The 27,147-nt window shown below is 40.4% G+C and overlaps 1 protein-coding gene across 22 annotated transcripts in view; it reads left to right on the top strand.

Annotated features, from left to right (window-relative positions):
• DYNC1I1 (dynein cytoplasmic 1 intermediate chain 1) overlaps positions 1-27,147 on the top strand; it is a 382,305-nt gene that overhangs the window by 45,774 nt on the left and 309,384 nt on the right. For all 22 annotated transcript variants that reach the window (XM_086397756.1, XM_086397763.1, XM_086397764.1 and 19 more), the window contains 3 exons: positions 479-595; positions 9,852-9,966; positions 12,703-12,793. In XM_086397756.1, coding sequence (XP_086253882.1) covers positions 488-595; positions 9,852-9,966; positions 12,703-12,793 — 314 coding nt within the window. In that variant the 5' untranslated portion in view covers positions 479-487. The remainder of the gene's footprint in view (positions 1-478; positions 596-9,851; positions 9,967-12,702; positions 12,794-27,147) is intronic.

Below are 27,147 nucleotides of genomic sequence, written 5' to 3'. Positions count from 1 at the left end.
TAATGCATATAATATTAGGCAAAATGAAATCTCCATGTGCCCAAGCTTGGTGGAGGAATGTTTATTGAGTGCATAGAAATTTGAGCAAGGCATGTCTCTAAGAGTTTATGACAGCCCATTTTCTTTTCTCGGTGTGAGGATGAATTGGTCCATTATCATCTAAATTGGAAGTCATGATGATGGTTCTTCTTTGAGTCTCTTGTTGTTTACTTGTTAAGAAACTTGTACAGGAAAATGTGTTATTCTGAATTAAGCTGCTATTATAGAATAGTCTTCCCCATGAAAAGGGAAGATTTTATATAGGGGGAGATCAGATCTAATTTAATTTATTTGATTTTTCAACAGAGGGTAAGGTATACAATCGGTTACTACCCAGAAGTCCTGTTTTCAAGTTTGATTGCCTTTTGAACGATTTCTGCAGTGATCATACAGAAAAGTTATTTGTGTATATTCACTTTTTTTCTTCTTTTGCTCCAAGGAAACCAACATGTCTGACAAAAGTGACTTAAAAGCTGAGCTAGAGCGCAAAAAACAGCGCTTAGCACAGATAAGAGAAGAGAAGAAACGGAAGGAAGAGGAGAGGAAGAAGAAAGAGGTAAGTCCTGGGTGCTGTGCTGTGATCAGGGAAAAGGAAAACCACTCAGTTCCTAGGGGCTGGTCAGATGGATGAAGAGGACCCTGTGAAAGAATGCATGTACAATACCTGCATAAAATGAGTGGTATTTACATACTTAGAACAGTAAGGTCATTGCCATCTATTGTGTACTGGTCAGGCACCACATAAATGGTCAATAGCATTTGGTCCAGAGACCCCCAAACCCCAGGTTTACCCCAGACTTGAACAGAACCCTGAAAGTGATCTACGATAGCTCTACTGTTAGAAATTCCTTCACCTTTCCGGGTCTCAGTTCCCTGTGCTTAACAGGGAAATAGCGGTGTGTTTATTTTGTTCAGTTATGAGGATGAAAAAAGTTGATCTTATAAAGCACTTAGCAATATCTGGGATATGTTGTTGTTCAGTCCTGTCTGACTCTCTGCGACCCCAGGGACTGCAGCATGCCAGGCCTCCCTGTCCCTCAGTATCTCCTGAAGTTTGCCCAAGTTCATGTCCATTGCGTCGGTGACATCATCCAGCCATCTCATCCTCTGACGTCTTCTTAGCAACTCTGTCCCAGTAACCTGGGACGTAGTTACTACTTAATAAACGTTAGTGTCGAGCAAAGGCTTTTAAAAAAACTACCCAACCTGAACATTTTAGGAGGAAAATAGAAAATGATGCTAGTGAATTGCCATTATTTCCTCAGTGTATGTATTTTTCAGAGTAAATAAGTATGATGGAATTGGTAAAGGGAAAGCTGCATTTTTCTCCTTTGATGAGGGAGTAGATAGGGTAGTAGATACTGCTGTATGATACGTTACATCCAGCAGAGATTTTAGTGACCTCCATTCAGGCCCCTCTTTATGCCAACAACACAACAGAAGCCCAGAGGTGAAGTGCAGCTTTTCTGCCTGTCAGACCTGGAATACAGAACTCTTTTTTTTTTTTTTTTTTAATTAAATCTTTAGACCATTTAATAAGCATACTATAGAAAAGACACCCTTTCTTTTTCTTAATTTCTTTCACTATTATTTCTAAAGAAATTGTGATGTATGTTCTTTTCCTCTTGTAAAATATATTTTTTTTAAACTCCTTTGTTGAAGCATAGTTGATTTATAATTTTGCCAATCTCTGCTGTACAGCTCAGGTATACACAAACACACATTCTTTTTTATATTCTTTTCCATTATGATTTATCACAGGATCTGCAATATAGTTCCCTGTGCTAATCATTAGGACCTTGTTGTTTATCCATTCTAAATGTAATCATTTGCATCTACCAATCCCAAACTCCCAGTCCATCCCTCTCCCTCCCGCTCTCCCCCCTTGGCAGCTAGAAGTTGGATCTCTGTGTCTGTGGATTTGTTTCTGTTTTGTAGACAGGTTCCTTTGTGCCATACTTTAGGTTCCACATGAAGTGGTATCATACGGCATTTGTCGTTCTCTTTCTGACCGACTTCACTGGGTGTGATCATCTCGGCGATGATGAGTGTGATCAACACGTGACGCCCACACGTGTTGCTGCAGATGGCGGTGTTTCACTCTTTTCAGTGATGGAGCAGGAGTCATTGTGTGTGTGGATCACATCTTCTCTCTTCATTCCTCTGGTGATGGATGTTTAGTTGTTCCCATGTCTTGGCTATTTGAATAGCGCTGCTCTGAACATAGGGGTGCATGCATCTTTTTGAATTATAGTTTTGCCCAAATATTTTCCCAGGAGTGGGATTTCTGGATCATGTGGTGAATTCTATTTGTAGTTTTCTGAGGAACCTCCTTATTGTTTTCCATGGCGGCTGCACCTACTTACATTTCCACCAACAGGGTAGGAATGGAATCTGGGACTCTTAGTTCCCAACTAAATGCCTTTCTGCTATATCGTGTGTCTTTCCTATTATCTCAATCCAACAAATAGCTTATTTTTAATTCTCTGATTTGTTGTGGCGGTGTAGAAATAGCCCACATCTTGTACAAAAACCAGATGCCACATATATTTTTGGTAGCTTTCTAAGAAGGAAACTTTGTATAGTGTGGTAGTGCTATGTGTATAGAGATCAGACCTGCTTCCCTACTTTTATTTTAAGGGAAAAAAGAATGTATTTTGAAGACTTAGAAGCTAAGTGCTGTTTCACACTATAAGGCTGGGAGACCGAGGCAAAAAAAAATCTCTAACAATTATTTTCCAGCAAAGTAAAACATAATTGTGTCCCCCTCTGACCTCCTGGCATCTTGCTTCTCTTGGTGCCATTATGCTTTGATTGATGCCATCGTTTATTTGTCCTTGACAGTGAGCATAATGTTTTGCCTTCAGAGATCTCTGCTGTTATATATGCAGTCTTGAGTGAAGCAGAGGTGAGAATTGACAAGGAACGGCTATTCATTTCCATGTGAAGCCAAAAGAAGCATTAAGTTATTATGCTCCCTTTCCTTCAAATGTCAGCACTTATTGTAGTTTTAAAGCACCTGTTATCCTTTACTAATCTTTGGTTTCCTTTTAAACTGACATCCTAATATCCAACTTGAATTCCATAGAATTACCACGAAATGCCAAGTGGTATGGGAAATCTGGCTCCAAATTACGCTGTCTGCTTCATCCTTGTCATTTCACACATTTGGGGGGAGGAAATTACAGGCAAACAAGACTGATGGAAACAGGCCACCCTTTCTGTTCCTGTACCACATAGCTTTGCCTGGTGGGGATTTAGCTTTTATTCAACAGACAGAGCCTTGGCGGGTTGGGGACAGCACACTGTGGGGGGTGATGGTGTGCAGAGCACCTGGACCTGGGGCCTTCCCGGGCCTCCACCTCCTTTTGCAATTAAAGTTTTACATAGCCTTAGTCTCCTTGTTGCTAAACTGACAGGGTGGTTGAAACCTGACTCTGCTCCACGGTAGGTGCGTATGTGAGTCACTCTGCTGCTGCTGCTAAGTCGCATCAGTCGTGTCCGACTCTGTGCGACCCCATAGACGGCAGCCCAACAGGCTCCTCTGTCCCTGGGATTCTCCAGGCAAGAACGCTGGAGTGGGTTGCCATTTCCTTCTCCATGTGAGTCACTTGGTTGTGTCCAGCTCTCGGCGACCCCAGGGATTGTAGCCTGCCAGCCTCCTCTGTCCATCGGATTTTCCAGGCAAGAATTCTGGAGTGGGTTGCTATTTCCTCCTCCAGGGGATCTTCTCGACCCGGGGATTAAGCCTGCGTCTCCTGTGTCTCCTGCATTGGCAAGTGGATTCTTTACCTGCCGAGCCATCAGGGAAGTCTATGGCAATAGAGTCCCAGTCTCCCCTCCCCAGAGTTTCTGGTTTGAAGTATCTAAATAGGGTCAGATTTGGGGATCATTGAACTGTATCATCCTGAAGGTCTATCCTGGCTTTCAGCCCTGACCCTTCAAGTCCATCTCCCCTGCAAAAGATCTTTCCTTGGGTCAGATTGTGATGACTTGGTTTGTTCAGGGAGTCCAGTGTTGTATTAATAAGACGCAGGCAGTAGAACTCTGGGTTAACACAGAGGCTTTCAAGCTTCACGTGGCTGGGAAACCTGGTTCCGCCCTTTGCAGGATGGCCTTGAACGGGTCTGGGATCCCTCTGCCCTTGGATTCCCCTCTGTAAAATGGAGAGGAGAGTGGGTCCTTCCTCGGAGTTCTTTGAGGATCCAAGGAGGTGGTGCAGGACTCTGAAGACACAGAGGATCTGCTTGGTAAGAAACGGCTGAAACTCTGCTACTGAAATGGCCCTCACACCCGGCCAGCAGAACCTGCAGACATTCATCAGCATCAGTGCTGGGGACTCCATTTTTCAAAAATGACCCACTGTCGCACAGTCTTACAATCCAAGGCCCCTAGTTTCCTGGGATGACAGCATTTTGTAGTTGAAAGAAACCTGGAAGTAATCTCTTCTGATCTTTCTTTTTCAAATGCTCTTTGGCCCCAGGGGCTGAGCCTCAGAAGTGATCCGACTTTATCTCCAGTGTCAGGAAGGACCCCCCATTCCAGCCAGTTGTCCAAATCAGAAACCCGGGGTCATGCTTTCAGCACCCCTTCTCCAGCTCCCACTGATCAGGGGTCCCAGACAGGCACAATGGCTCTCCCTGTTCCGTTTAATTTCCTTTCTCCCTAAATCCACATTCCAGCCAGCAAGGCTCGGCTTCTTACATTTCACCCCATGGGCCAGGCTCTCTCTTGACAGGAGTTCATGAATATTCTCTCGCCTTGGCTTCCGCTGCTCTGTTAACCACATGTCTTTCAGTTCTCAGCCTGGACGTCTCTTCCTCTAGAAAGCCTTCTCTAATACCTTTCTCTAACCCATGACTGAGTTAGTCCTATGCCCTATCCCTGACCTTACCAAATTATTTAGCACCATTTACCTATTCATGTATTTTTTTTTTTCCTCACTGAGCACAAGCTCTGGGGGACAGGGTTGTATTTTTCATCACGGAGTCAATGTCCAGCACAGATCCTGCCACATAGTAGGTCTTCAATAGAGGGGCACTTCCCTGGTGGCTCAGACAGTAAAAGAATCTGCCTGCAATACAGGAGACCCAAGTTCAATTCCTGGGGAAGATCCCCTGGAGAAGGGAATGGCTACCCATTCTAGTATTCCTGCCTGGAGAATTCATGGAGAGAGGAGCCTGGCGGGCTACAGTCCATGGAGTTGCAAAGAATTGGACACAACTGAGTGACTAACATTTTCACTTTTCATATAACTAAGGAGTGAGTGAAGGAATGAACAGCTAACCTGGGTAGGGCGGGTCTGAGATGCTGGTCACAGACATTCTTTCCAAGCACCTGCATTTTTTTTCTGTGAATTTCCTTGGAAGCTTCGGATCCTGAGTCTGTGGGATGCTCCAGTTAAGGGTCGTTGTCATTGACTCTTGAGTTTAAGATTTTCTAGTTTTTGTCTTGTTTGTAGACAGTTAGAAATAGCCTTAAGCTTATGTTGGAGGAGGAAATGGCAACCCATTCCAATATTCTTGCCTGGAGAGTCCTGTGGACAGAGGAGCCTGGCAGGCTGCAGTCCACGGGGTTGTGAAGAGTCGGACACGACTGAAGTGACTTAGCATGCATTAAGCTTATGTTTGTTTTTTTCAGCTTTACTTAGGCTTATATTTTGAATAAAACATGTTTAGAATAAAAAGGAAACAAAAGGAAACAAAGTGCTCTTTAATTGCTAATCTGAGTGTCAGTGTATTTGCCATGACTGAAAACTAGTGTGAATTGGGACCACCCAGGTTGATTGTCTCCACAGAACCCAGGAAACTGTGTTCATGTATAAAATTACCACTCTCTGTGCCTTTGGATGTCAACTGCTTTCTTGGTTGTGCTATTATGGATGCAATCTGATTTTTAAATAATTATAGTGGCCACCATTTAAGATGTAGAGCCAATTTCATGAAAAATTGGCTTTAAAGCAATGAGGTGTGCTTAATGAGGCCACCCTGAAATTTTGTCCTGTCCTTGGCCTTCTGCTGAATTGCCGCAAGGTCAGATGAGATGGTTGGATGGCATCACTGACTCAATGCACATAACTTGGGCAAACGCCAGGAGATTGTGAGGGACAGGAAAGCCTGGCATGCTGTAGTCCATGGGGTTGCAAAGAGTTGGACAAGACTTAGCGACTGAGCAATGAACTACAGGATGGACCGAGGTTTTCTGACCTGTCCTCGGGTGTTAACAACTCTGCAGCTGTCTTTAGAAAACTGATGAATCATTCAGCTGACAAATTTTCTTTCTTCAGGTCCCCTCTCTGGGTCTCAACTCTGATGACTCTCACAAACAGAAATACCATTTGCTGGGAGAGACATGGAGCATATTTTAAATTACTACTATGCAAAAACTCCTTACTGAGTCATTAAAATGTATGAGGACTCTGTAGTATGTGCATGGGAAATATCAAAGGTTTCATGATTAGGGCACTTGGTCTAACTGTCTTGGATGAAGAAGCACATTGTTTAGTGTAAGGTGTTAATTGATAGCAGTTAGGGACTGGCTTTATTTCCAATAAGCCCCAGTTACCTAACTTTGCATTTTTCCCAGTCAACTTTGAGTGTCAGAGCTTTCCTAAGCTTCTGCTATGTCTAGATGGACAGTTTATCCTTACTAATATATGTCATCTGTCATTGCATTGTCTGTTGCGTTAAGAAGTAAAAAAAAGGCACAAGGCAGAGAATGCGTTGTGGCGGTGCCTTGTGTTGTGGGGGAGACACTTTGGAGATGGAGTTCTGGGTGCTGCTTTTGCACACTGTCTGGCCATACGTGTTGACACGAGGTTTACTCTCTGGTACATGTCTTGTTCTTGTTCAGTTGCTAAGTCATGTCCAGCTCTTTTGCAACCCAAGGGACTGTAGCCCGCCAGGTTCCTCTGTCCATAGGCTTTCCCAGGCAGGAATACTGATGTGGGTTGCCATTCCTTCTCCAGGGGATCTTCCCAACCCAGGGATCGAACCCATGCTTCCTGCTGGGCAGTCAGATTCTTTACCACTGAGCCTCCAGGGAGGCCCACTCTAATATGTTTCTTGAATGCTTAATGATGAAAGTTAGAATGAAAGAAAAAAACCAAATTCTGTGCCTTTCTGCCTAGGGCATACATGACAGAAAGTTACAGATAATATGCCTTCAGTTTATTCAAAAGGAAAAGATTTGATGGTTTTTCTTCTGTTTCACTCTGTATGAGCTTCATTGGAACTCGCATTCATTATCCCTGGCACCCTGTTGTCCTTAAATAAATTTTTGTTGAAAGGATGAAGAAAGATTCAATGTTTTTGTTGCTATTGCTAGAATATAGAAATGGCTTTGTTGTGAGCACTGGGTCACTGGAAGTTCAGATGATGCCTTCTCATGGTAGTGTGGGAAAGGAGCTTTCTGAATGAGGTATAGCTGGTGAAAACGCTCCTGAATGGTGTATCATTCTTAGATTCGATGTCTATAACATAACAGTTACCAAAGGCAGTTGTTTCATTCATTCAGCATTTTCAAACTGAGCGTCGACTGTGTGGCAAGCCTGGATCTAGATGTGAGGATATAGTTGTGAACAAAATAAACACATATCTATTCTCAGTGAAGTTGACAGTCCAGTCAGTCATGGCTCACCTCTTCACTGTAAAACCATGATATGCCATTTTGGCTTCCTGAGACAAATTTTGCTTATCTTGGTTTTTTTTTTTTATTTATATTTCAGTAGTGACAGTGCTGATTCCCTTTTTTTTCATTGCCCCACTTTCCCTTCAATCCTTCTTTTAAATTTATGACAGGGGAACATTGATATAGATCATCACTCTGCAAGGTCCTTTTTTAAAATCTTAGTTCTGTCTTTGCCTCTGGGCTTCCCAGGTGGTGTAGTGGTAAATAAACAGCCTGCCATTGCAGGGGACGTAAGAGACACGGGTTTGATCCCTGAGTTGGGGAGATCCGCTAGAGGAGGGCCTGGCAACCCTCTCCGGTATTCTTGCCAGGAGAATCCCATGGACCAAAGAGACTGGCGGGCTCTAAAGACCATAGCGTCTCAAAGACTTAGACACAGCTGAAGTGACTTAGCATGCACACGTCTTTGCCTCTGTTGTATGCATAAACTTTGGAACTTGCTAGTTTAAATGTTAAAATTGGGAAAGAAAGTGAGCTTTCATATCTTCCAAGATTAAACTGCCATTTCAGAAATCTCATGGATACATGAGAGAGCCTGAATCTTCTACATCCTCATTAGCCCTTATTGATCCCCATCATGTCAGTTTTCCCTCTGATGACAGAGAGCCACCTCATTGGAAAAGACCCTGATGCTGGGAAAGATTGAGGGCAGGAGGAGAAGGGGGTAACAGAGGATGAGATGGATGGCATCACCAACTCAATGGACATGAGTTTGAACAAATTCCAGAAAATATGAAGGACAGGGAAGCCTGGTGTGCTGCAGCTCATGGGTTTGCAAAGAGTCAGACACGACTTAGTGACTAAACAACAAAGACATCACATACCTGAGTGTATTTTAAGCCCGAGGTGAATAAAACAGAAGCACTGAGCCCTCACTGTGTGCAAAGATGCATTCTGTTTCTAGTGGGTGTATGGGTTACCATCTGGGCGTAAGTCAAAGTTGCATGAACGCTTTCTGTTGCATATGCCACGACGGAAATTATGCTTTTCTGCTTTGAAATGTTCTTTGTATTCCTGAAAGAGGTAATGTGTCTGTGAGGGAGCCCAGCTTGCCCCCGGAGAGGAAGGTGTGTCTGATAAGTGGATAATTGGCTTTTGACAGACTCTGAGACAGTCTCACTCCTGGAAACTCACAAAGCCTTGTTGTGAAGTAGCTGCACATCAAATAGGATGTGATCGTGTTTCAGATGTGGGGCAAATGCCTTGTCTTAAGTAGTAATTGTGTTCTGAAAAGGAAAGAAACCCGAGCATTTAATTCCCCCCAGAATTCCACCGCCAACCTTCTTTAACCCATATTTTGGCTTGTTGCTATTTTGACTTGTTGCTTTTCCTTTAACTTTCCCACCAAGCATTCTAGTTTCCTCATTTCAAAGAGACAGACTGGGCATCAGAAGCTCATACAAAGTGTGTCTTCCCCAAGAAAGCACATGGGGAAAGAGTATATCTCTCCTGAAGGACTTTTTGTTTTATATTTTTCCATGTGCATAATTTTCTCCTTTGCGTTAATATGTATAACAGAAGCCTATGAAAATCAGAATTATGTAACAAGACTTAGATAAGTCTTGTTCACATGCCTTAATAAAAATTTTAGTCTGGTTTATTGAAACCATGGTAAACTTAGAATACTGATACAATAATGTATTTTACAGTTACAGATTTTCATAACTAATCTTACAGCCAGACACCAATAATTCCTTGTTTGCATAATCCCAAATGTGAGGCATGAATATTACAAATGCACACTCATCAAGAACTGATAATATGTCTTCCCAGAAGGGACACGGGTATCTAAATAACTAGACAGATTTTTTTTTTTTTGTTTAAATCCACATCCAAGTTAGAAATATTTTGTCTTGATGGTTTCTTCTGAGACCAAGTGAGAAAAACTCTCCTCTAACGTGTGATAGAGGCAGAAAAAAGCCTTCAACCCGAAGAGAAAGTACTGGGTTAGTAGTTATTAAATGGAGCAGTTACAATGTTTTTTCATCCTTTATACACACGTTTATATCTATTTAGGGCTTTTGCCTGGTCTTCGCTGCCATTCATTTACCATTTTCAGTTTCATCCAGAGGCATACATTTAGCTCGGTTACTCACTTTCTCACTGGCATCTGCTTTTTGTAGGCTGACATGCAGCAGAAGAAAGAACCCGTTCCAGATGACTCTGACCTGGATCGCAAACGCCGAGAGACGGAGGCCCTGCTGCAAAGCATCGGGATCTCACCAGAGCCCCCTCTAGGTACTTTAGAGTGCTTTGTGTTTTAATATAGCCTCAGATTTGACTTGTGTAGGATATACCATGTCCAGCGTTTACTATTCTTTTACATCTCCTTTTGTTTTTATGTTTTAAGAAATGCTTTGGCTTATGGCTCAGGTGTATTTATTTTTGGAATTGAGGGGGCTGGAAGGAGATAGGAGGACAGATTGTAGAGTGGTTAGCAATTGGCTGCTTACTGGCTGATGCTGCAGTCAACCTAACCCACTGCATTACTGTTAGAGTGTCTTACACTTGTTAAATGAGTTACCACTGGTAAATACCAGAAATCACAAGATGAAGAAGAAAAGCTTCATTTCCATTGCTGAATCCCAGCCTCTCTCTGCCAACCTAAATACTGTGAATCTGGTTATGAATTTCATAACCACCCCAGGCACAGAGTTATTCTATGATGAAAATAGAATGCTCGGTGGGAAACTTAAAGGAAAACTTGAAATGGTGGCAGATTAGCAGCTAATTAACATGTTTAAATTTCTTTGACTCTGTTGTGTATCTTGGTTTCATTGCTGATCGGCGTCTTTACTGCAACACCCTTCCTCCAACTCATTCATACCTGGTTACTTGTCCACGATCTCATTTTATTCAGGATTTGGATGTTGAACTATTTCTTTTATTTTTGTTGAAGGTAACTTGGTACATAATATGTTTATTCTGTCATTATACATCACTCATGTGATAAGTTATTTTATTTTTCTTTATCCATTTGCTTTCCATACATTTCAGAGTAATCCCAGGGTGTCTGTAAAACTACATGATATCCAATATAGTAAAATAAAAGCTTTAAAAATAATACATATAAATAAAGATAGTATCAGATCCCCTTTTATAAATCGTTCATCGTTTAATTCCATCATTGGCTTTTATATTAACATAAATTTTCATTTATTTCCATAATTACTTAAATTAACAATAAAAATTATCCCATGAACAATAAAATGGCAAGTGTGTGTATCAATATAAGTAAAAGGGCAAAATATAATCATATAAATTATTAAGTGTTTCTGGATATCATTCAGTACATACACACTAAACTAAACACCATGAAAAAACATTTTATGCTCAACCTCAGGGTGTACTAATAGTAAGTAAAATCATATGTCTAACAATGATATAATAACCCCCAATAAGACGTTGATTATTTTGTTAGTTTCTTTGTGGTATGGGAGGTGTAACCCACAGGATATTTGAGTGATGGGTCTTCTATGAGGAGCTGACAGACCTTTTTATTACTTAGTTGACAAGTAATACATGTTAGACCCTTGGCAATTATATTTTTGCCTCAAAATAGCCTTTGAAGTTCTGCTGCAGTGTGAACACTGGTTAAACACAACCGTAGAATATTTGTTCTCCCCTAACCTGCGTAAAGCCAGCAATTAAACCTTAAGAGCTAAACAGTTTAAATATCCCTAAACCATGACCAAATTCTGAACTATCCTGTCATCCCTGCCAAAGGGCTCTGGCAAAAGTGGAGCCCGTTTTCAACTTTTATCCATCCCTCCGACTTACCCTCTGACTTACTGCAAAGGGTAATCAGTGAATTAATTGTAGAACCACGTGAAAATTCCTAGTTTCTTGACAGATCTGCCATTGTGTTATAGGATTTGGGCAACATAGTTAAACCCTTTACCTTATTAAATAAATAAAAGGAAATTGCACATGATTGAAACCAAATGGGAATCTACACTATGTATTGAAGTTTCTTGCTGCCCATATGGCTTCTCTGGCAAGAGTGATACTGAGATCCCGTTCTCATCTGGCCTGGAGCCACCTTGGCTATTTGGTGCAGCTTCTATCTGAAGGACGTTTGGCTTGTATCTGAAAGATAGAGGGGGAAAATCCATTTGCATTTCCTCTAATTTATTTTCTTTTATTACCCTTGCTTTGAGAGTTCCAGTCTGCACTGACCTTGCTCTTTGAACCTGTTTCTCCTGTCTCCAGAATGGCGGTTTGCCTACGTGTACACGGCAGTGCTTTCTAGAGCTGCCAGATGCAAAGAACACAATTCCCAAACACAGTAAACAGTGCAAGGGATGCAACTATTAATTAAGTGTAAAAATAAAGCAGCCTGGCATTGTGCTTTGTTTTGAAAGAGATTTTTAAATTATTGGGTTCAACATTTACCCTTTACTCTAACTGTCGTTTAGTCTCTCATAGCAAATGCAGCTTATACTCCACAGTCAATAGACTTTCCTCCAAGAAATGCAAAACATGCAGCAGACTTTTCTGACTCCCTGTGACCTTCTAAAATTCCTCAGAATCACTTATTTCATAATCATTTAAAGTTTTATAGACACCTCGTTTTATTTTGAATAGGTCACATCTATACTAACAAAATAAAGTGGAGCATTAGAATTATCTGGATAGTTCATGCTAGAGAGGGATTTGCCTTGAATTATCCAGGTAACTGTTTTGATTCTCCATTTTACTTTGTTAAGGTGGACATGGCCTTAGAATCTCTAAGTTAATTCTGTCTAAATTCATTTCAAATTTTAATTTCCAAAGTATGAAAAATTCACTGGACTCTTTTCCTTTTCTTTTCTTTCCTTTTTTTTTTTTTTAAATCCTTATCCCATCTCAATCTCTCCTGGCCATACAATCACTTTAATTTGAGCCCGTTTGTTTTGATTTATCTGACACTGCTCTTCCCAGTGCAGCCGCTGCATTTTTTAACATGGGATACCTGTTATTTTCATTATTTAGTCCCAACCCCTATGTCTCCCTCCTCGAAATCAGTGAGCACTCCCAGTGAAGCTGGAAGCCAAGACTCAGGCGACCTGGGACCGTTGACAAGGTAAGAATTGTCCCTTCACAAAGGCCGTGGTGGGATGTCAATAATACCTCCCTCCCTCTCCCCTAAAAAAAGGCAAGAAACCAAAAGTCTGAAAAACCACACCATTCCGTTGCATGTGGTTAACTGTGCACTCCTCTTTACGTATCAGTCATTTTTTTATGTTTACATTTTGGTGGCTTGCTATTTTTGGTGACATAGGATTGATTTTGAACCCTTGAAGTGATAAGTATCACTCTTTCGTGAATAGGCTAATTTGACACCATGTGTCTTATTTGACAAAGCACAAGCATATCTACTGGCTTCAGTTTAAAAGAAAGTAGGGAAGGACCAAAGACAAACGGAATATATATCTAGCTTCTCATTATTCTACCTGGGTTTTGGTTTCCATGAGAATCTTTGTAACACTGAGATGTTGTAACCCTAAATTTACTTTTTCAAAAGTCTTGTTTATTTGCTTAATAGAGTTGACAAATTTGAGAACTCGGTCCCCAAAGTGTTTTTATTATCATTATTAATTATTATAATCATCAGGATTAACTGCTTCATTTTTGTCAGTTGCCAAACTTTTATTACACTAGGTATATTCCAAGATTATGTAACGAACTTCTCAAGGCCGATATAGACATTCTCTAATTTGACCACTGAGGGAATGTCCAAAATGTAGCAGTGTGACGGGAGAAAGGAGATGGCTCATTAATATGCACGGGGTCATGGAAACATTCTTAATCCAGGTGTCCTCAGCAGTATTCCCACATGTGGGTGCCCATAGGCAGGCGATAGAGATGAGTGGGGAGTGGGGCCTTTGGCAGCTTGTTAGCTAGCACTCCCTTTATAAATCTCAGATGGTCTCTTCACAGCTCTTGGGCTTGTTGAGCTCAGATGGGAACATGGACCAGTTTTTCCACACTTTTCAATTTTTCATGAGAAGCTAAGAATGCAAATATTTATGCAACAGTCTCATAGACATTAAGTGTTAATGACTTTGTTAAAAGGAGTTGTGGGCTAGATTTGGCTCATGAGTTGGTGATGTCTGACCTCTCTGACTTTTGAAATAATCATAAAGCATTTTAATAAAGTTTCGATAAAAGAAGCAATCATCCACAGCCCCAGCATTCTAACAGATCAGCCTTTGTCTTGTCAGGGTACTTTTCGATCCTTATCTACCTGTGTATATGTCTTGCTACTGTATATGCTCCTGGAGGAAGTGAAGTGAAAGTCGCTCAGTCATGTCCGACTCTTTGCAACCCTATGGACTTATACAGTCCACGGAATTCTCCAGGCCAGAATACTGGAGTGGGTAACCTTTCCCTTCTCCAGAGCATCTTCCTAACCCAGGGATCAAACCCAGGTCTCCCACATTGCAGGCAGATTCTTGACCAGCTGAGCCACAAGGGAATTCCTGGAGGAGAGGTATACAATTTTGCATTTTTCTCTGTTCATTTAACACCTTATTATGAGCATTATCTTCTGATGGTCCTTTGTTTTCAGAAAAGCCTCGGCAATTTTGGTAGAGGAAAACAGAAATGAGAATAGGGTTAGCCTATGTTGTAGGATTTTTAGCTTTCTGAAATCAATACATAAGACTAAAATGATTTCACCAATACCTGTCTGTTCATGAATTTCAGACTTGAGTGTTTTGTCTTCATAGGTCTTTTGAAACAGGTTGGACACTGCTTTCAATTTGAGAAGAGCGAACATAGAGGCTTTTGTGGGCACCAGGCTGGTTTGTGTTAACAAATCGCCTTTGTGATTTGGAGTAGCACACGTCTTCTCCTCATCTTTTGCTTTGAACACTTCAAAAGGTCTTTGAGGGTGGGGGAGGAAAAGTAATAATAACACAGCGTGTAAGATCTAACATTTATACAAGAGCTGGCACAGTATAATCACGTTCCTTAGGGGGGTCCATTGGCCTATCATTAAGGTAATATTTTTGCCTGTTTCTGCACAGCGATGGCATTGTGTCAGTGATGCTTAATGTCAAGGGGCTCCACTGGCAGTGTTAAATACTATTACCGACTTCATAGTCGACGAGCCCTTTTGAAAACTTCTGGAGAAAGTTGACTGATGCTGTTAGCACTCTGGGGACAGCAGCAGTTATTCAATTGGAGGGAACCTCATTCCTTTCCCCTTCTTACATGATTTTTTAAAATTAACCACTTTGGAAGAGGTGCTATCTACTTCCACATCACACAAACTCCACAAACTCCAACTAGCTTCAGTTCTCTATAGAAACATTCTGGCAAGAGTGGGCAACTGGAAGTCAAGGAGTATATCCCTTGCTAAGTGCAGGTTTCATAGCGATGCAAAGAAACTGGCATTGAGGAAATGATTTTTCAGAAGAACTGAGCACAGGCTTGGCTTGAGAAGGCATTAGGAATAGCTTAGTAAACTGTGCCCTTGTTTTGAACTTAGGCACATTCCATGCAAATTTATGTTTTTGTTTCCATAAAGTATATATGCGAGTAAAATTTCAGAAGAATGTTATATTTCAGTTTTTTAAATTCTACTTGGAATGTCTTTTTCTGTAGAAGAAACATCTTTGAAAGCAGTTACTGTTAACTCTAACACTGCGTAAAACACGAGACTGAGAAAAGCACTTGGTAATTCCTAAGAATATAACTCTATAGCCATAAATTTGCATATTTGTGTAGAATTTGGACTTTTTGAAAAATGGAAAATCTTGCAGAAGATAACTTAGGAATCAAAGCAACACATCTGGTCCTACCTAAAGGTGCACATAAATTCTGCCATTCACTTGCCAGACTTTCAAACCAAAACTACAGTTTGCTTTGCAGAACCAGAATTAGCAAACACTTCTTATATAACCCCTGTAAGTGGTTAATTTGGAAATTGGCATACTTAATATGCCCTATTATAAAGAAAAGGTTAAATAGTGCTTTAAACATATGAAATATAACAAAATTTTCTTTTATTGATTTTTAAGAGCAGTTAAGTACATTTTCTAAACTGAGTGAATAGAGAGTAGACGTATTTAACATTTTTTCAATTATACCAGTGTAATTTTTAAACTTATAGTATCATAATTTGTGTTCCAATTTCTGCTTCTGTAGTTATAGCCTGCTTCTCATTTACAATTTACATTTGTTGTACTTTTCTCTTTCTCATAATTAGTTTTGGTAGAGTCAATTAATCATTGCTTGTTCAAACATACTGAACAAAGAATAAGCTCTTGGGTTTCAAAAAATTAACCTATTAATACAAAATTTGAAAGACTAGTTTTACATATAAATGTAGATGGAAAAAAAATCCTAAATATGTTGTTTGCAGCTGGAATCCAATACAGTATTAAAAGGATACAATGTTATGCTTAATTGTGTTGGATTCAAAAATTCAAGGATATTTTAATATAGAAAAATGCTACCTTAATTCAGCATATAAAAAGGTCAAAGAGGGAAAAGTAAATATTGCAGTATATACTGAAATGGTACTTGCAAAATGTAAATATCTAGTCTCATATTTTAAAACTTAGTAAACTAGGAATATAAATGTTTTTCTCAATATGATAAAGAATATTAATTTCAAAGCAAGAGCTTACATCTTTGATACATGAGAGTGAAGCATTAGCATTTTATAGCTCTTAAGGAATGATTTATGTTTAGTTGAATACATGTCTCTCTTCCTCAGGAAATGATAGGTTCCTTGCAAGAAGGGACTAAGTCATATTTGTGGTTGTGTCCATATGATAGGTGTTAAACATTTATTGAAAGAATCAAGTATCATCCTACTTTTTACAGGGCATGGAGGCACAGAGAGAATAAATAATTTTCTCAGGTTCACGCAGGACATAGCTACAATGCTAGGTTTGAACCTGGGCAGGTCAATACAAGTTTCCACAATCTATACCTCAGCCCTACATCATCTCTAACAGCAATCGCTGTGTGATACACAACCTACTCCATAAGGTAATCGTGATTAAACAAATAGTATCTGTAAAGCACCAGGAAAGGAGTCTGACATATATTAAGAATATGTGAGTTTTAACTATTAGGTTGATGAAGAAGTAATTGTGGTTTCAGACAATGAATTCTAAATCATTAGAACTAGGCTCAAACACATTTTTATTAATCAAAATAGGAACCATTACAATCAATACATTTTTGCCAATGAGAAATGTTTGTTTATTCCTGTAGCATAAAAACCCATGCTTCAGGATTCAGGGAACTCTTGGAAAGCATTTTCTTCCTCCTGCTTGCTGTGGAAGCATTTTGCCTGAAAATGGTTTTTGAGATGCTTCAAGGCAGTGGTTGTTGGTTGGTGAGAGGTCAGGTGAATATGATGGACGAGGCAAAACCTCGTAGCCCATTCATTGAACTTTTAAAACTGGTTATGCAATGTGTGGTCAGGCATTGTCAAGAAGAAAAACTGGGCTCTTTTTGTTGACCAGTTACAGGTCATTTTGTTGACCAGTTACAGGTCAACTGCAGGCATTGCAGTTTTCAGTACATCTCATTGATTTGCTGAGCACACTTCTCAGATATAACGATTTTGCTGGGATTCAGAAAGCTGTAGTGGTGGGCAGCAGACCACCAAACAGTGACCATGACCTTGTTTTGGTCCAAGTGTGGTTTTCAAAAGTGCTTTGGAGCTTCTTCTTGGTCCAACCACTGAGATGGACATCTGCGATTATAAAATCCACTTTTCATCACACGTCACAACCCAATCAAGAAATGGTTCATTGTTGTATAGAATAAGAGAACACAGCACTTCAAAACGACGATTTTTTGATTCTTGGTCAGCTCATGAGGCACCCACTTACCCAGCTTTTTCACCTTTCCAATTTGCTTCAAATGCCTAATGACCATATAATGGTCGGTGTTGAGTTCTTTGGCAACTTCTCATGTAGTTGTAAGAGGATCACCTTTGGTGATGGCTCTCAGTTGGTCATTGTCAACTGCCAGTGGCCACCCACTACGCTCTTCATCTTCAAGGCTGTCTCTCCTTTGCCAGACTTCTTGAACACTTCTTGAATGCACACTGCACTGTGCATTCATTAGTAGTTCCCAGGCTGAACGTGTTCCTGTTTCGAGTTGTGTCTGCTGCTTTATGACCCATTTTGAACTCAAATAAAAACATCGCTCAAATTTGCTTTTTGTCTAACATGATTTCTGTAAGTCTAAAATAAATGTAAAATACACAGTAGGTAGTAAGTCATTAGCAAAAAAAAATAAGGCAAAAAATGCTCATTAAAATGATATATGCTGCTGCTGCTGCTAAGTCGCTTCAGTCGTGTCCGACTCTGTGCGACCTCATAGACGGCAGCCCACCAGGCTCCCCCGTCCCTGGGATTCTCCAGGCAAGAACACTGGAGTGGGCCGCCATTTCCTTCTCCAATGAGTGAAAGGGAAAAGTGAAAGTGAAGTCACTCAGTCGTGTCCAACTCTTAGCGACCCCATGGACTGCAGCCTACCAGGCTCCTCCATCCATGGGATTTTCCAGGCAAGAGTACTGGAGTGGGTTGCCATTGCCTTCTCCAATGTGTGAAAGTGAAGTCGCTCAGTCGTGTCCGACTCTTAGCGACCCCATGGACTGCAGCCTACCAGGCTCCTCCATCCATGGGATTTTCCAGGCAAGAGTACTGGAGTGGGGTGCCATTGCCTTCTCCAAAATGATATATAACATAACCATATTTATTTAAAGATGTACTCCAGTATCAAATGGCAAAGTTCAGCAATGCAAAGCCGCAATTACTTTTGCACCAACTTAATATCACTGTTTGATTTACCCTAATCCTTAATTCCTAACCTTCAGATATTTGACCAGAAATGAATCTATTTAAGTGATAATAATTCAGCCCACATTTATTCTTATGGACATGGATGGCTTACAAGGGACTTTGCTTTAGGGCTGTTCTCATGTTTGGCTGAGACTCCTTGGGCTTCCCAGTGACAAAGCTAAATTAGAGAACGCATTGGCTTGTGGAAACTAGGAGAGTATTGACATCATAAAGTTTACTGTACCCCAGGGCATGGGCTACACACTGTCCAAAATTTGATTTAAAAGGAATACTTTCAAAGTGATTTCAAAGTTAAAATATGTCTCAATATGATAACATATTGTGCAGTCTCTTACTACATAACCTCCTTAACTAGATAGAAGATGACTGATGTTTGAATTTTGTGACAAGTGGCTTGGGTGGATGGATAGTAATACAGTAATTCAGTTGATTTCTGTCCTCCTTTTGGACCATCTATGGCCTAAATACCATCACTAAGTTTTCTACCTTCCAATCAGTCAAGGACACTCAAGCACCCCCCCCCATTTATTTTTAATGATCTCTTATTATAGAAATAATATCAGGTCATTTTATACAATTAGATAAATGAGCAAAAGTAGAAAAAATTACATTCCTACGAAGAATATGCATTGGCATTCTTAATACCTTAGTGTATATTCTTTCACACAAGATGTATGTCATCATATATATGATAAATGATGTCATACTGTACAAACTGAAGAACTTGCATTTCTATTCAAGTATTTCTATTTTTCCATTTCAGTACATTTTCAACTTATCTACTATATATACCATCTTCAGATTTCCCCAGTTGCTCCCAACATAATCCCATTATATTAAAATTGTCTTCTTTCCCAGCTGTCAATACCTATCAGCTAAAACCCTTATATCCTTGATTTTCTGTACAGAGGTGAGGCCTCTCCCAAGGGGACCTTAGAGAAGCAGAAACAGAAGTGTCTTCTGAAACCCTTAACAGGAGAACAGAAGTATAGAGGGAGTGGATTAGGGTTCTTTGGGGCTTCTAGCGTCACGTGCATAGCAGACCAGAACTGAAACTGATGTCTGCAGATACTCTGCTATTCAATTTGAATGGTAGGCTTCCATATAGTTCATATTGTTTTATATTGAAAAAATACTTGGGGTAAAATTCAGATATTTAATTTTCTGAATAATATTTAAATTCAGATATTTAATAAACTCTACCTTTCCCTGATCCACTTATTGCCTAGTGAACTCATGAATAAGGCAATTAGAATAATTTATTCATGGTCAACTTGTACTGGCCGCACCTGGTCACCACTTTTTTCTCGTGATTTGAGGAGAGGAAAGTGTGTTCAGGGGCTCCGTGAGCTTAATGCCCAACACGAAATCCTCAGGACTTTCAACTTCATCCACAATTGGACTCCATTGGATTCTCTGGCACTCTATGAACCTCAATGGATTTTTACCTCTTTTTGGTGAAACCATCCTCATCTTTTAAGGTGCTCTGATAACTCAGAGGCTAAAGGCAAGATGTTAAGGAGGTTTTAGTAAAGGTGAAAAAGTACAACTCAATAATGCCAAACCTAGGGGGGAATTTAGTAAGACTATTAAGATTTTGTATATACAAAATTCATTAAATTATCTTTATGTAAAGAGGAGTTGGCAGGATGCTTGCTACCAGCTAATTGGACTTCAGGGAGACTGAAAATCTCTGATTCAAGGCTATTTAAAAGTCACTGTCTTTACAAATTAAAATAAATTGTGTACTATAGGATTTTTTTTCTTTATGTAGCACATGGACTGACTAGTTAAAAATTGTTGCTATCTTGTCAGGCAGAGACTACTGTATATAACCATATGGTTATAGTATCAGGGTAAGCATTTATTTTTAGCAGAGTTGCTGAGCTTTCTTCCAGAGAGACAACTTACTGGATAGCAGGTCCTTTATGGAAGATTTGGGGAAAACACATCCTTTTTTTCTGATGGGAAGTCTTGCATTTCTCTGAATCCAGCGCAGATGGACTTCCTGCGTGACTCAGAGTGGCCTGTGTCAGAGCTCCTGGTTAGGGCTTCGCTGTTAGCCAGTGGAGGGAAGATTCTCACCCAGCCAATTAAGAAAGAGGCTTGGTATAAGTATATGTTGCACTGTTCCAGTTTTATTTCTGACATCAGAAAATCTTTATCATCATCACTGCCAGTCCAAAGTAAGGAAATCATTGAGGCTGGAAAGCAAAACATTAACTAATTATTTAAATGTCATTCTTAATTAATTGACATCACATTAACGATTCTGAAAGGCTGAGTGATATGATAGATATTTAAATATCTTTGTTATTCAATGTATTCCTTTTGGAAGTGGCACTTAGAGAAACAGTTTGGGGATGACACTGACTGGGGATTTTCTCTTGGGCACTATGTTCACATTGGCCCAAACTTTTCTTTGTCGGTTTAGTGACTAGTGATTTGTTTGATATAGAAGACATGTGAAGCAAGAGTCCAGAAAAACTCTGGGAGTCAGAGTACCCTGCCCTTGAGCAATCTTTCTACCTCTTCAAGATAAGCTTTCCTTCTTCAGTATGGAAGTGAGTCTGAAAATTCTTCTGGAACCATGTGATGGCATCATGCCACACAGACTGAGTTCTTCAGAAGTGGCTTGCAGAGATGAAGGAAATCAGACAGACATGCCCTGATGTATGCTCTCATTTTTTTTACATAAAGAAAGTAAAAACTGTTTCTTAGGGAACCAACTTGCCCTCATACTTAACACCTATCCGCAGAAAATGCAGGTAAAGACCATTCATTTGTTCATTCGTTGATCACATTCATTCAGTAAACAGTTAAGAATCTATCGTACAACACAATAAATGCTAGACCTGCAAGGAAGACAACAATGAAGGAATTCTTCTCTCTTCTAAAGATCCCACTTCGAGTAAATGACATATTTAATTTGAAGCTGTCTGAGGATATGTTTCTATGTAGTTCCAGCTCTCGAATATTTGTACTCATAGAGGTGAGCAATAATATCATAAAGCATTATTCCCAGGTGCAGTTAATTTGTATATTCTTGTCGGACAAGTGCTTGTGATTCATTACTTAGAGTCTTGATATTTGGTCTTGATATTAGGTACTTGGTAAATTTATTTATTGAGGTAGGGGTGTGTGGGTGTGTGTGTATGTGTGTGCATGTGTATACACACTTATGCACATGCACAGTTTGCAGAAACCTCAATGGGATGGGTGCGGGGTGAGTGAAGAGATGAGGACCCAGGTAAAAGCTGGGTAGTGCAAGGTTGCTGGGCTAGTTGCCAGAAGTGGCCTTTGCTCAAGGGGAGCTGTTGGAAGTGGTCAGAGCACTCAGATACAAAGCAAGGATTTCCTAGCAGAAACAAGGCAGAAACCAGTTACTGGGCTCAGGGCAGAAAGGCAGGTGGGACTCACAGTGTGTTTGTCTTGATGCTGAGGCCCCTGGGCTTGGTAACAGTGCTCCTTATATCCTTCAGACCATCTGTACTTGGTTTTAAAGCTTGATGCAGGGCTACTATTGAGGTCAAGTGGATTGCAGGTTGGCAAAGAGAACTGTGGGATAAGAAGCGCAGTCCCATAGAGAGACAAGCTATTTGTGAATGAGGTTATTGAGGACAAATATATTTAGAGAATAAGGCATTTGAGCTGGGTCTCACATGGTGGCTATGCTTTGGACAAGTAGAGATGGGAGAAAGGGCATTCCAGATCATATAGAGGGAGAGGTGGGGGAGAGGAGACATGTGGGGTATAGAATGTGTGTGAAGGAGTTTGAAAATACATCAGAGTCTGGGAGGCAAGTATGGCCTTGGATTCCTATTCCTATATTTGGAGCCAGGAAAATATTGAATTTACCTGGAAACTTACTAAAAATACAGATACCTAAGGCATAGATCTGAGTTGAGGTCTGGACCACTGCATTTTTGTAATGCTTTCAAGATTTGAGGATGTGTTTGGGGGAGCCATAGATCTGATAAAAAGGACAGAAAATGTGAATGAGGATTGTGGTGCTAGAGAAGGAAAGAAAAGCCTGATGAGACAAGAAAAGGTTAAATGCTTTTGGTGTTACGGATGGATATGCCCAAAAAGCATGTGGAAAGGAAGAACTTTGAGTTCAAGGATGATGAGGACTTCAGGGTTATCTTTTGAAGAAGATATGTGGGCATCTTGGAGATCATCTGTAGCTATAGAGGTGAGGGGAGAAGAAATTACTCTGGTTGGGCAATGTCTGTCTTTATGGGGATGGAAAGAATAAGGACTCTTCCAGAGGTATAATGAGAAGTGAAAAAGACATCAGAACATTTAGGGTCAGGAACACTAAAAGAAATAACATGCTTATGAAGGAGCCAGTAGTCACCAGAATCATAGAGATCAAGTATGAGAAACAAGAATAAGCCATGGGATGTGATGGGTTAGTGGTCGTCATTTTCATCATCATCATTTTTGTTATTTACCCCTTGTGCTGTTTTATTTCCATAGGGTGAGTTCCTGGGAGTGAAACGAGTTCCAGAGTAATTCTGTGTTTGTGATTCTTGCTCCACGCTGGCGTGTTGCTTTCCCAAAGAACTGTACTAATTTAAAATGCCACCGGCAGTAGATGAGAGTGCCTCAGCCACGTTGAATATTAGCATTGCAAATGATGGATTTTTTTCTTTTAAAAAAATTTTTATTAAATTTTATTTTTAAAATTAAATCTGTTTATTTTTAAATGAAACAAAGATGAGTATTTTTAATGATAAAAGGTACAATTCACTAAGAAGAGAGACATCATAAACCATTAGACACCTAACAATAAAGAAACAAAGATACAGAAAGCAAAATCAGAGGAAATATAAGGGAAAAGAAAATATATAATCACAGTGAGACATAGTAACATTTTTCTGAGAATATCAAATGCAGAAAAATAAGAATAGGAGCATCTTAAATGATGTCATTAATAATTTAAATATGATAGATTTCTATTTATATTAATCTTACAGCCTACACAAATATATTTAAAATTTTGTATTTCATATGTTATTAGATGTCCATAGGACATTTAGAAAAAGTGGCAGAAAGATAAACATTGCTAAATTTAAAAAAATATAATTCTTCTTTTTGTGATTCAGTTATACATATACACATATATTATCTTTGAAATTATTTTCCAATATAGGTTATTACAAGATATTGACTATAGTTCCCTATGCTATACAGTAAATCCTTATTGCTTGCTGCATATCTATTTTTTTAAATTAGAAATCTAGCATTCTGTTCATACTAAGTCAAACAAATGGAATCAAAATGGCAAATGATGGTTCTTAATGACTGCCTTCCAAGTATTTATCAGACAACTCTTTCTTATAACCAAAACCAAAAAAAAAAAAAGGTAAGAGCAAAGATGCTCTTTAAGGGAAAAATATTAAGACTGTCTACTCTGGAGTCTAAGAAAATGGGAAGAAGACTGGAAACTCCTAACGTGCTCTGAACAGAAAGAAATTAACCACTAATCAGAGAGTGTGGTTATACAACACAGACATCATATCTCTTACTCCTAAGTTATGCTTTCCATGGAGGGCCAGGGATTGTTTTGCATTGTTTGAATTTTTACTTCCTTCTATCTAATAAACTGAGTCAATAAGATTGGGCCAATGAAGAGAGACTTTTGTAGGAAGCTGGATAGTAAAAGGGTGTGATATAAACTTCTGTTTGTCTCTTAATGGGTTCACTGCTAGTTTGAATAATTTTAGTGTCTGTCATATTCTTTTTCTTTATAAGAAATATTGAAAAACAGGTTGTTCCACAGATTATTGACTGTTATATGGTAGGCCTTTTTAGATGAGATACCAGAGGCTACACTGTTCAACATGTTTAGTATCCAATAAGTGAGTGATTATTTACCATGGTGTGGGAAGATCCTGTATCTAGAAGTTTGAAACAAGTTGGGAAATGTGACCTTAAAGTCTGTCCAGCTGCCAGTCCAACCGTAGGGCCGTGGAGCCATGATGATGCCACATTAGGTTAGAAATCACTAGGTTATTCAATATCTGTGCAAGTAGCAGCTTCCTCATGAAAAAAATCCTCCTGTGGATCCTCAGAGAGTTAACCTAAGAAATCAACCTACAGATGATCAGAGCAGATCAAATACAGCTCTTAAAAATGAGCAAACAAAACCAAGATGGTTTCCCAGACAGGAAGAGTAGACAAAATTTAATTGACAGAATTAAAGATTACATTCAGCAAAACGGGTTCTGTTGGTCATCCCAAGAAATTAGGGAAAGTGGAGGCTCTGGCAGCAGTGAGTGGTGGTCTAGTCCTGTTATAAAATGTGGACATGATGGGCATAGGACAGGGAGAAGCTTTAATAGTTAAATATTCATCTTCACTTGTTCTAATTCTAAAGACACTGCTAAAGTCTGACTTCCCAGAAGTCAGTCTTCAAGGAGAAGACTTCTTCAGGCTTGTATAATTGCTCAGCCTGGCATTTGCTGTTCCTGTGACAGATTGGTGACTTGGCATCTAAAATATAACTGATCAGGTCTAGTAGTCTTACTTTAAGGGTTCAATGTGTTCAGGTGAGTTGTAGGTAAATAATAGAACAGCTGTGACCACCTGGGAGCTGCCATACTCTTCCCTTGCCTGAGAAGAGAGAAAAAGGCCCCCAAATTGTCCCATCAGAAACCTGAGCGCAAAGGAGCTGATCCCAGTGCTTATGAGGGAATGCTTCTCACAGTCAGCCAGAGCCAGAGGCCACTCCTCTGTCTGTAGCCAAGGAAGTATCCGTAAAGATAAAAGGTTTGGACCCCAGAGATAAGTGAACAGCAAGGGTGAATCATTGTAATGGATTCGGTCACTTCCATCATTTGAAAGGGATGATGGAACTAGTGTCCAGGGCCAGAAAGAGCTGCTTTCCTTGGACAGAGAACGAGTGCACAGCAGCCGTTTTCACCCCGGCTGTACAGGAGAGCGACTGAGCGACTTCACTTTCACTTTTCACTTTCCTGCATTGGAGAAGGAAATGGCAACCCACTCCAGTGTTCTTGTCTGGAGAATCCCAGGGACGGGGGAGCCTGGTGGGCTGCTGTCTATGGGGTCGCACAGAGTTGGACATGACTGAAGCGACTTAGCAGCAGCAGTACAAGAGAGAGTTTCAAAAAATCTGGATGCCTGCGTCCCACCGCAAACATTCTGATTTCATTGGTTTAAAAGTGGCCTGGGCGTTAGGCCAGCGAGTGTGAATCACTTGTTTAGATGCTGATGTATTTGAGGATCAGTGATGCTTTCTGCCTGCCAGCTAGTGGAAGCAATAGTCTAGCCTCGTTAGCTATTCTCTAATGGTGGTTCTAGGATCAGCTGTGAGCATTCCCTGGGAACTTGTTAGAAATACAGATTCTCAGCCCCACCCCAGAACTACTCGAATCAGAATTTCTGGGCTTGAGGATCAGCACCTGTATTTTAACAGTCCCTCCCAGTCATTCTGATCCATGTCAGAGTTTGAAAACCACTGATCTAAGTCCAGACCTTACTACTCGAAGTGTGGTCCACAGCCCAGCAGCATCTACCCTGCTAGGAGCTGTTAGAAATGCTGAATCTCAAGCCACCCCAGACCTACTAAATCAAGACGGGCATTTTAAACGATATTCCCAGGTATCTGTGCATTAAAGTTTAAGGAACACTGGGCCTCCTTGGTGGCTCAGACAGTAAACTTTGAGAAGCACTGGTCTCAGAAACGGGGACCAATTAGTGTTCTCACCAGACTTTAGTTGTCATCTTTCAGTGCCTTTAGGTCAGAGGACACGAGCATAACCGGAACTTACAAGGGGAGCTTAGAAACTGCGTTCTGAGACCTCTGCAAGAGGTGCTTAGGTGGGCTCCATTACATAGATGGGGCGTTGTGTCAAAGAAACATTGGTAGTAGATACAGTAGCTATTTCACGTTCACGGTAAATGTGGCCTAGTAAAAACAGCTGCTGCTGCTGCTAAGTCGCTTCAGTCGTGTCCGACTCTGTGCGACCCCATAGACGGCAGCCCAACAGGCTCCCCCGTCCCTGGGATTCTCCAGGCAAGAACACTGGAGTGGGTTGCCATTTCCTTCTCCAATGTGAAAGTGAAAAGTTGAAAGTGAAGTCACTCAGTTGTGTCTGACCCTTAGCGCCCCCATGGACTGCAGCCCACCAGGCTCCTCCGTCCATGGGATTTTCCCGGCAGGAGTACTGGAGTGGGTTGCCATTGCCTTCTCCTAGTAAAAACAGCTACTGTTTATCAAATACTTACTTTGTGCTGTATAGGTGTAATTGCATGCAATGCCTATAGAAAACCAGAGAGCATCCATCCATCCATCTGTTCAACTATTATTGTATTATATAAGCATGCACTGTGGGACAAATTGAGAAAGGAGCACTGACATATATATATATATACACACACACACACTACCATATGTGAAATAGGCAGCTAATGCAAAGCTGCTGTATAACAGAAGGAGCCCAGCCTGGCTCTCTGTGATGACCTAGAGGGGTAGCATGGGGGTGGGGGGGACAGGGCGGGAGAGAGGCTCCAGAGGGAGGGAATATAGAAGGAGAGTTATAACTGATTTGCATTGTTGTATGGCAGCTGT

Source organism: Bos grunniens, chromosome 4 (genome assembly GCF_055505025.1).
Source record: "Bos grunniens cultivar Pamir isolate PY7600 chromosome 4, Bosgru_T2T1.0, whole genome shotgun sequence".
Classification (NCBI taxonomy): domain Eukaryota; kingdom Metazoa; phylum Chordata; class Mammalia; order Artiodactyla; family Bovidae; genus Bos; species Bos grunniens.
Note: the sequence above shows the minus strand (reverse complement) of the source record. Positions and strands in the feature narration are given on the sequence as shown.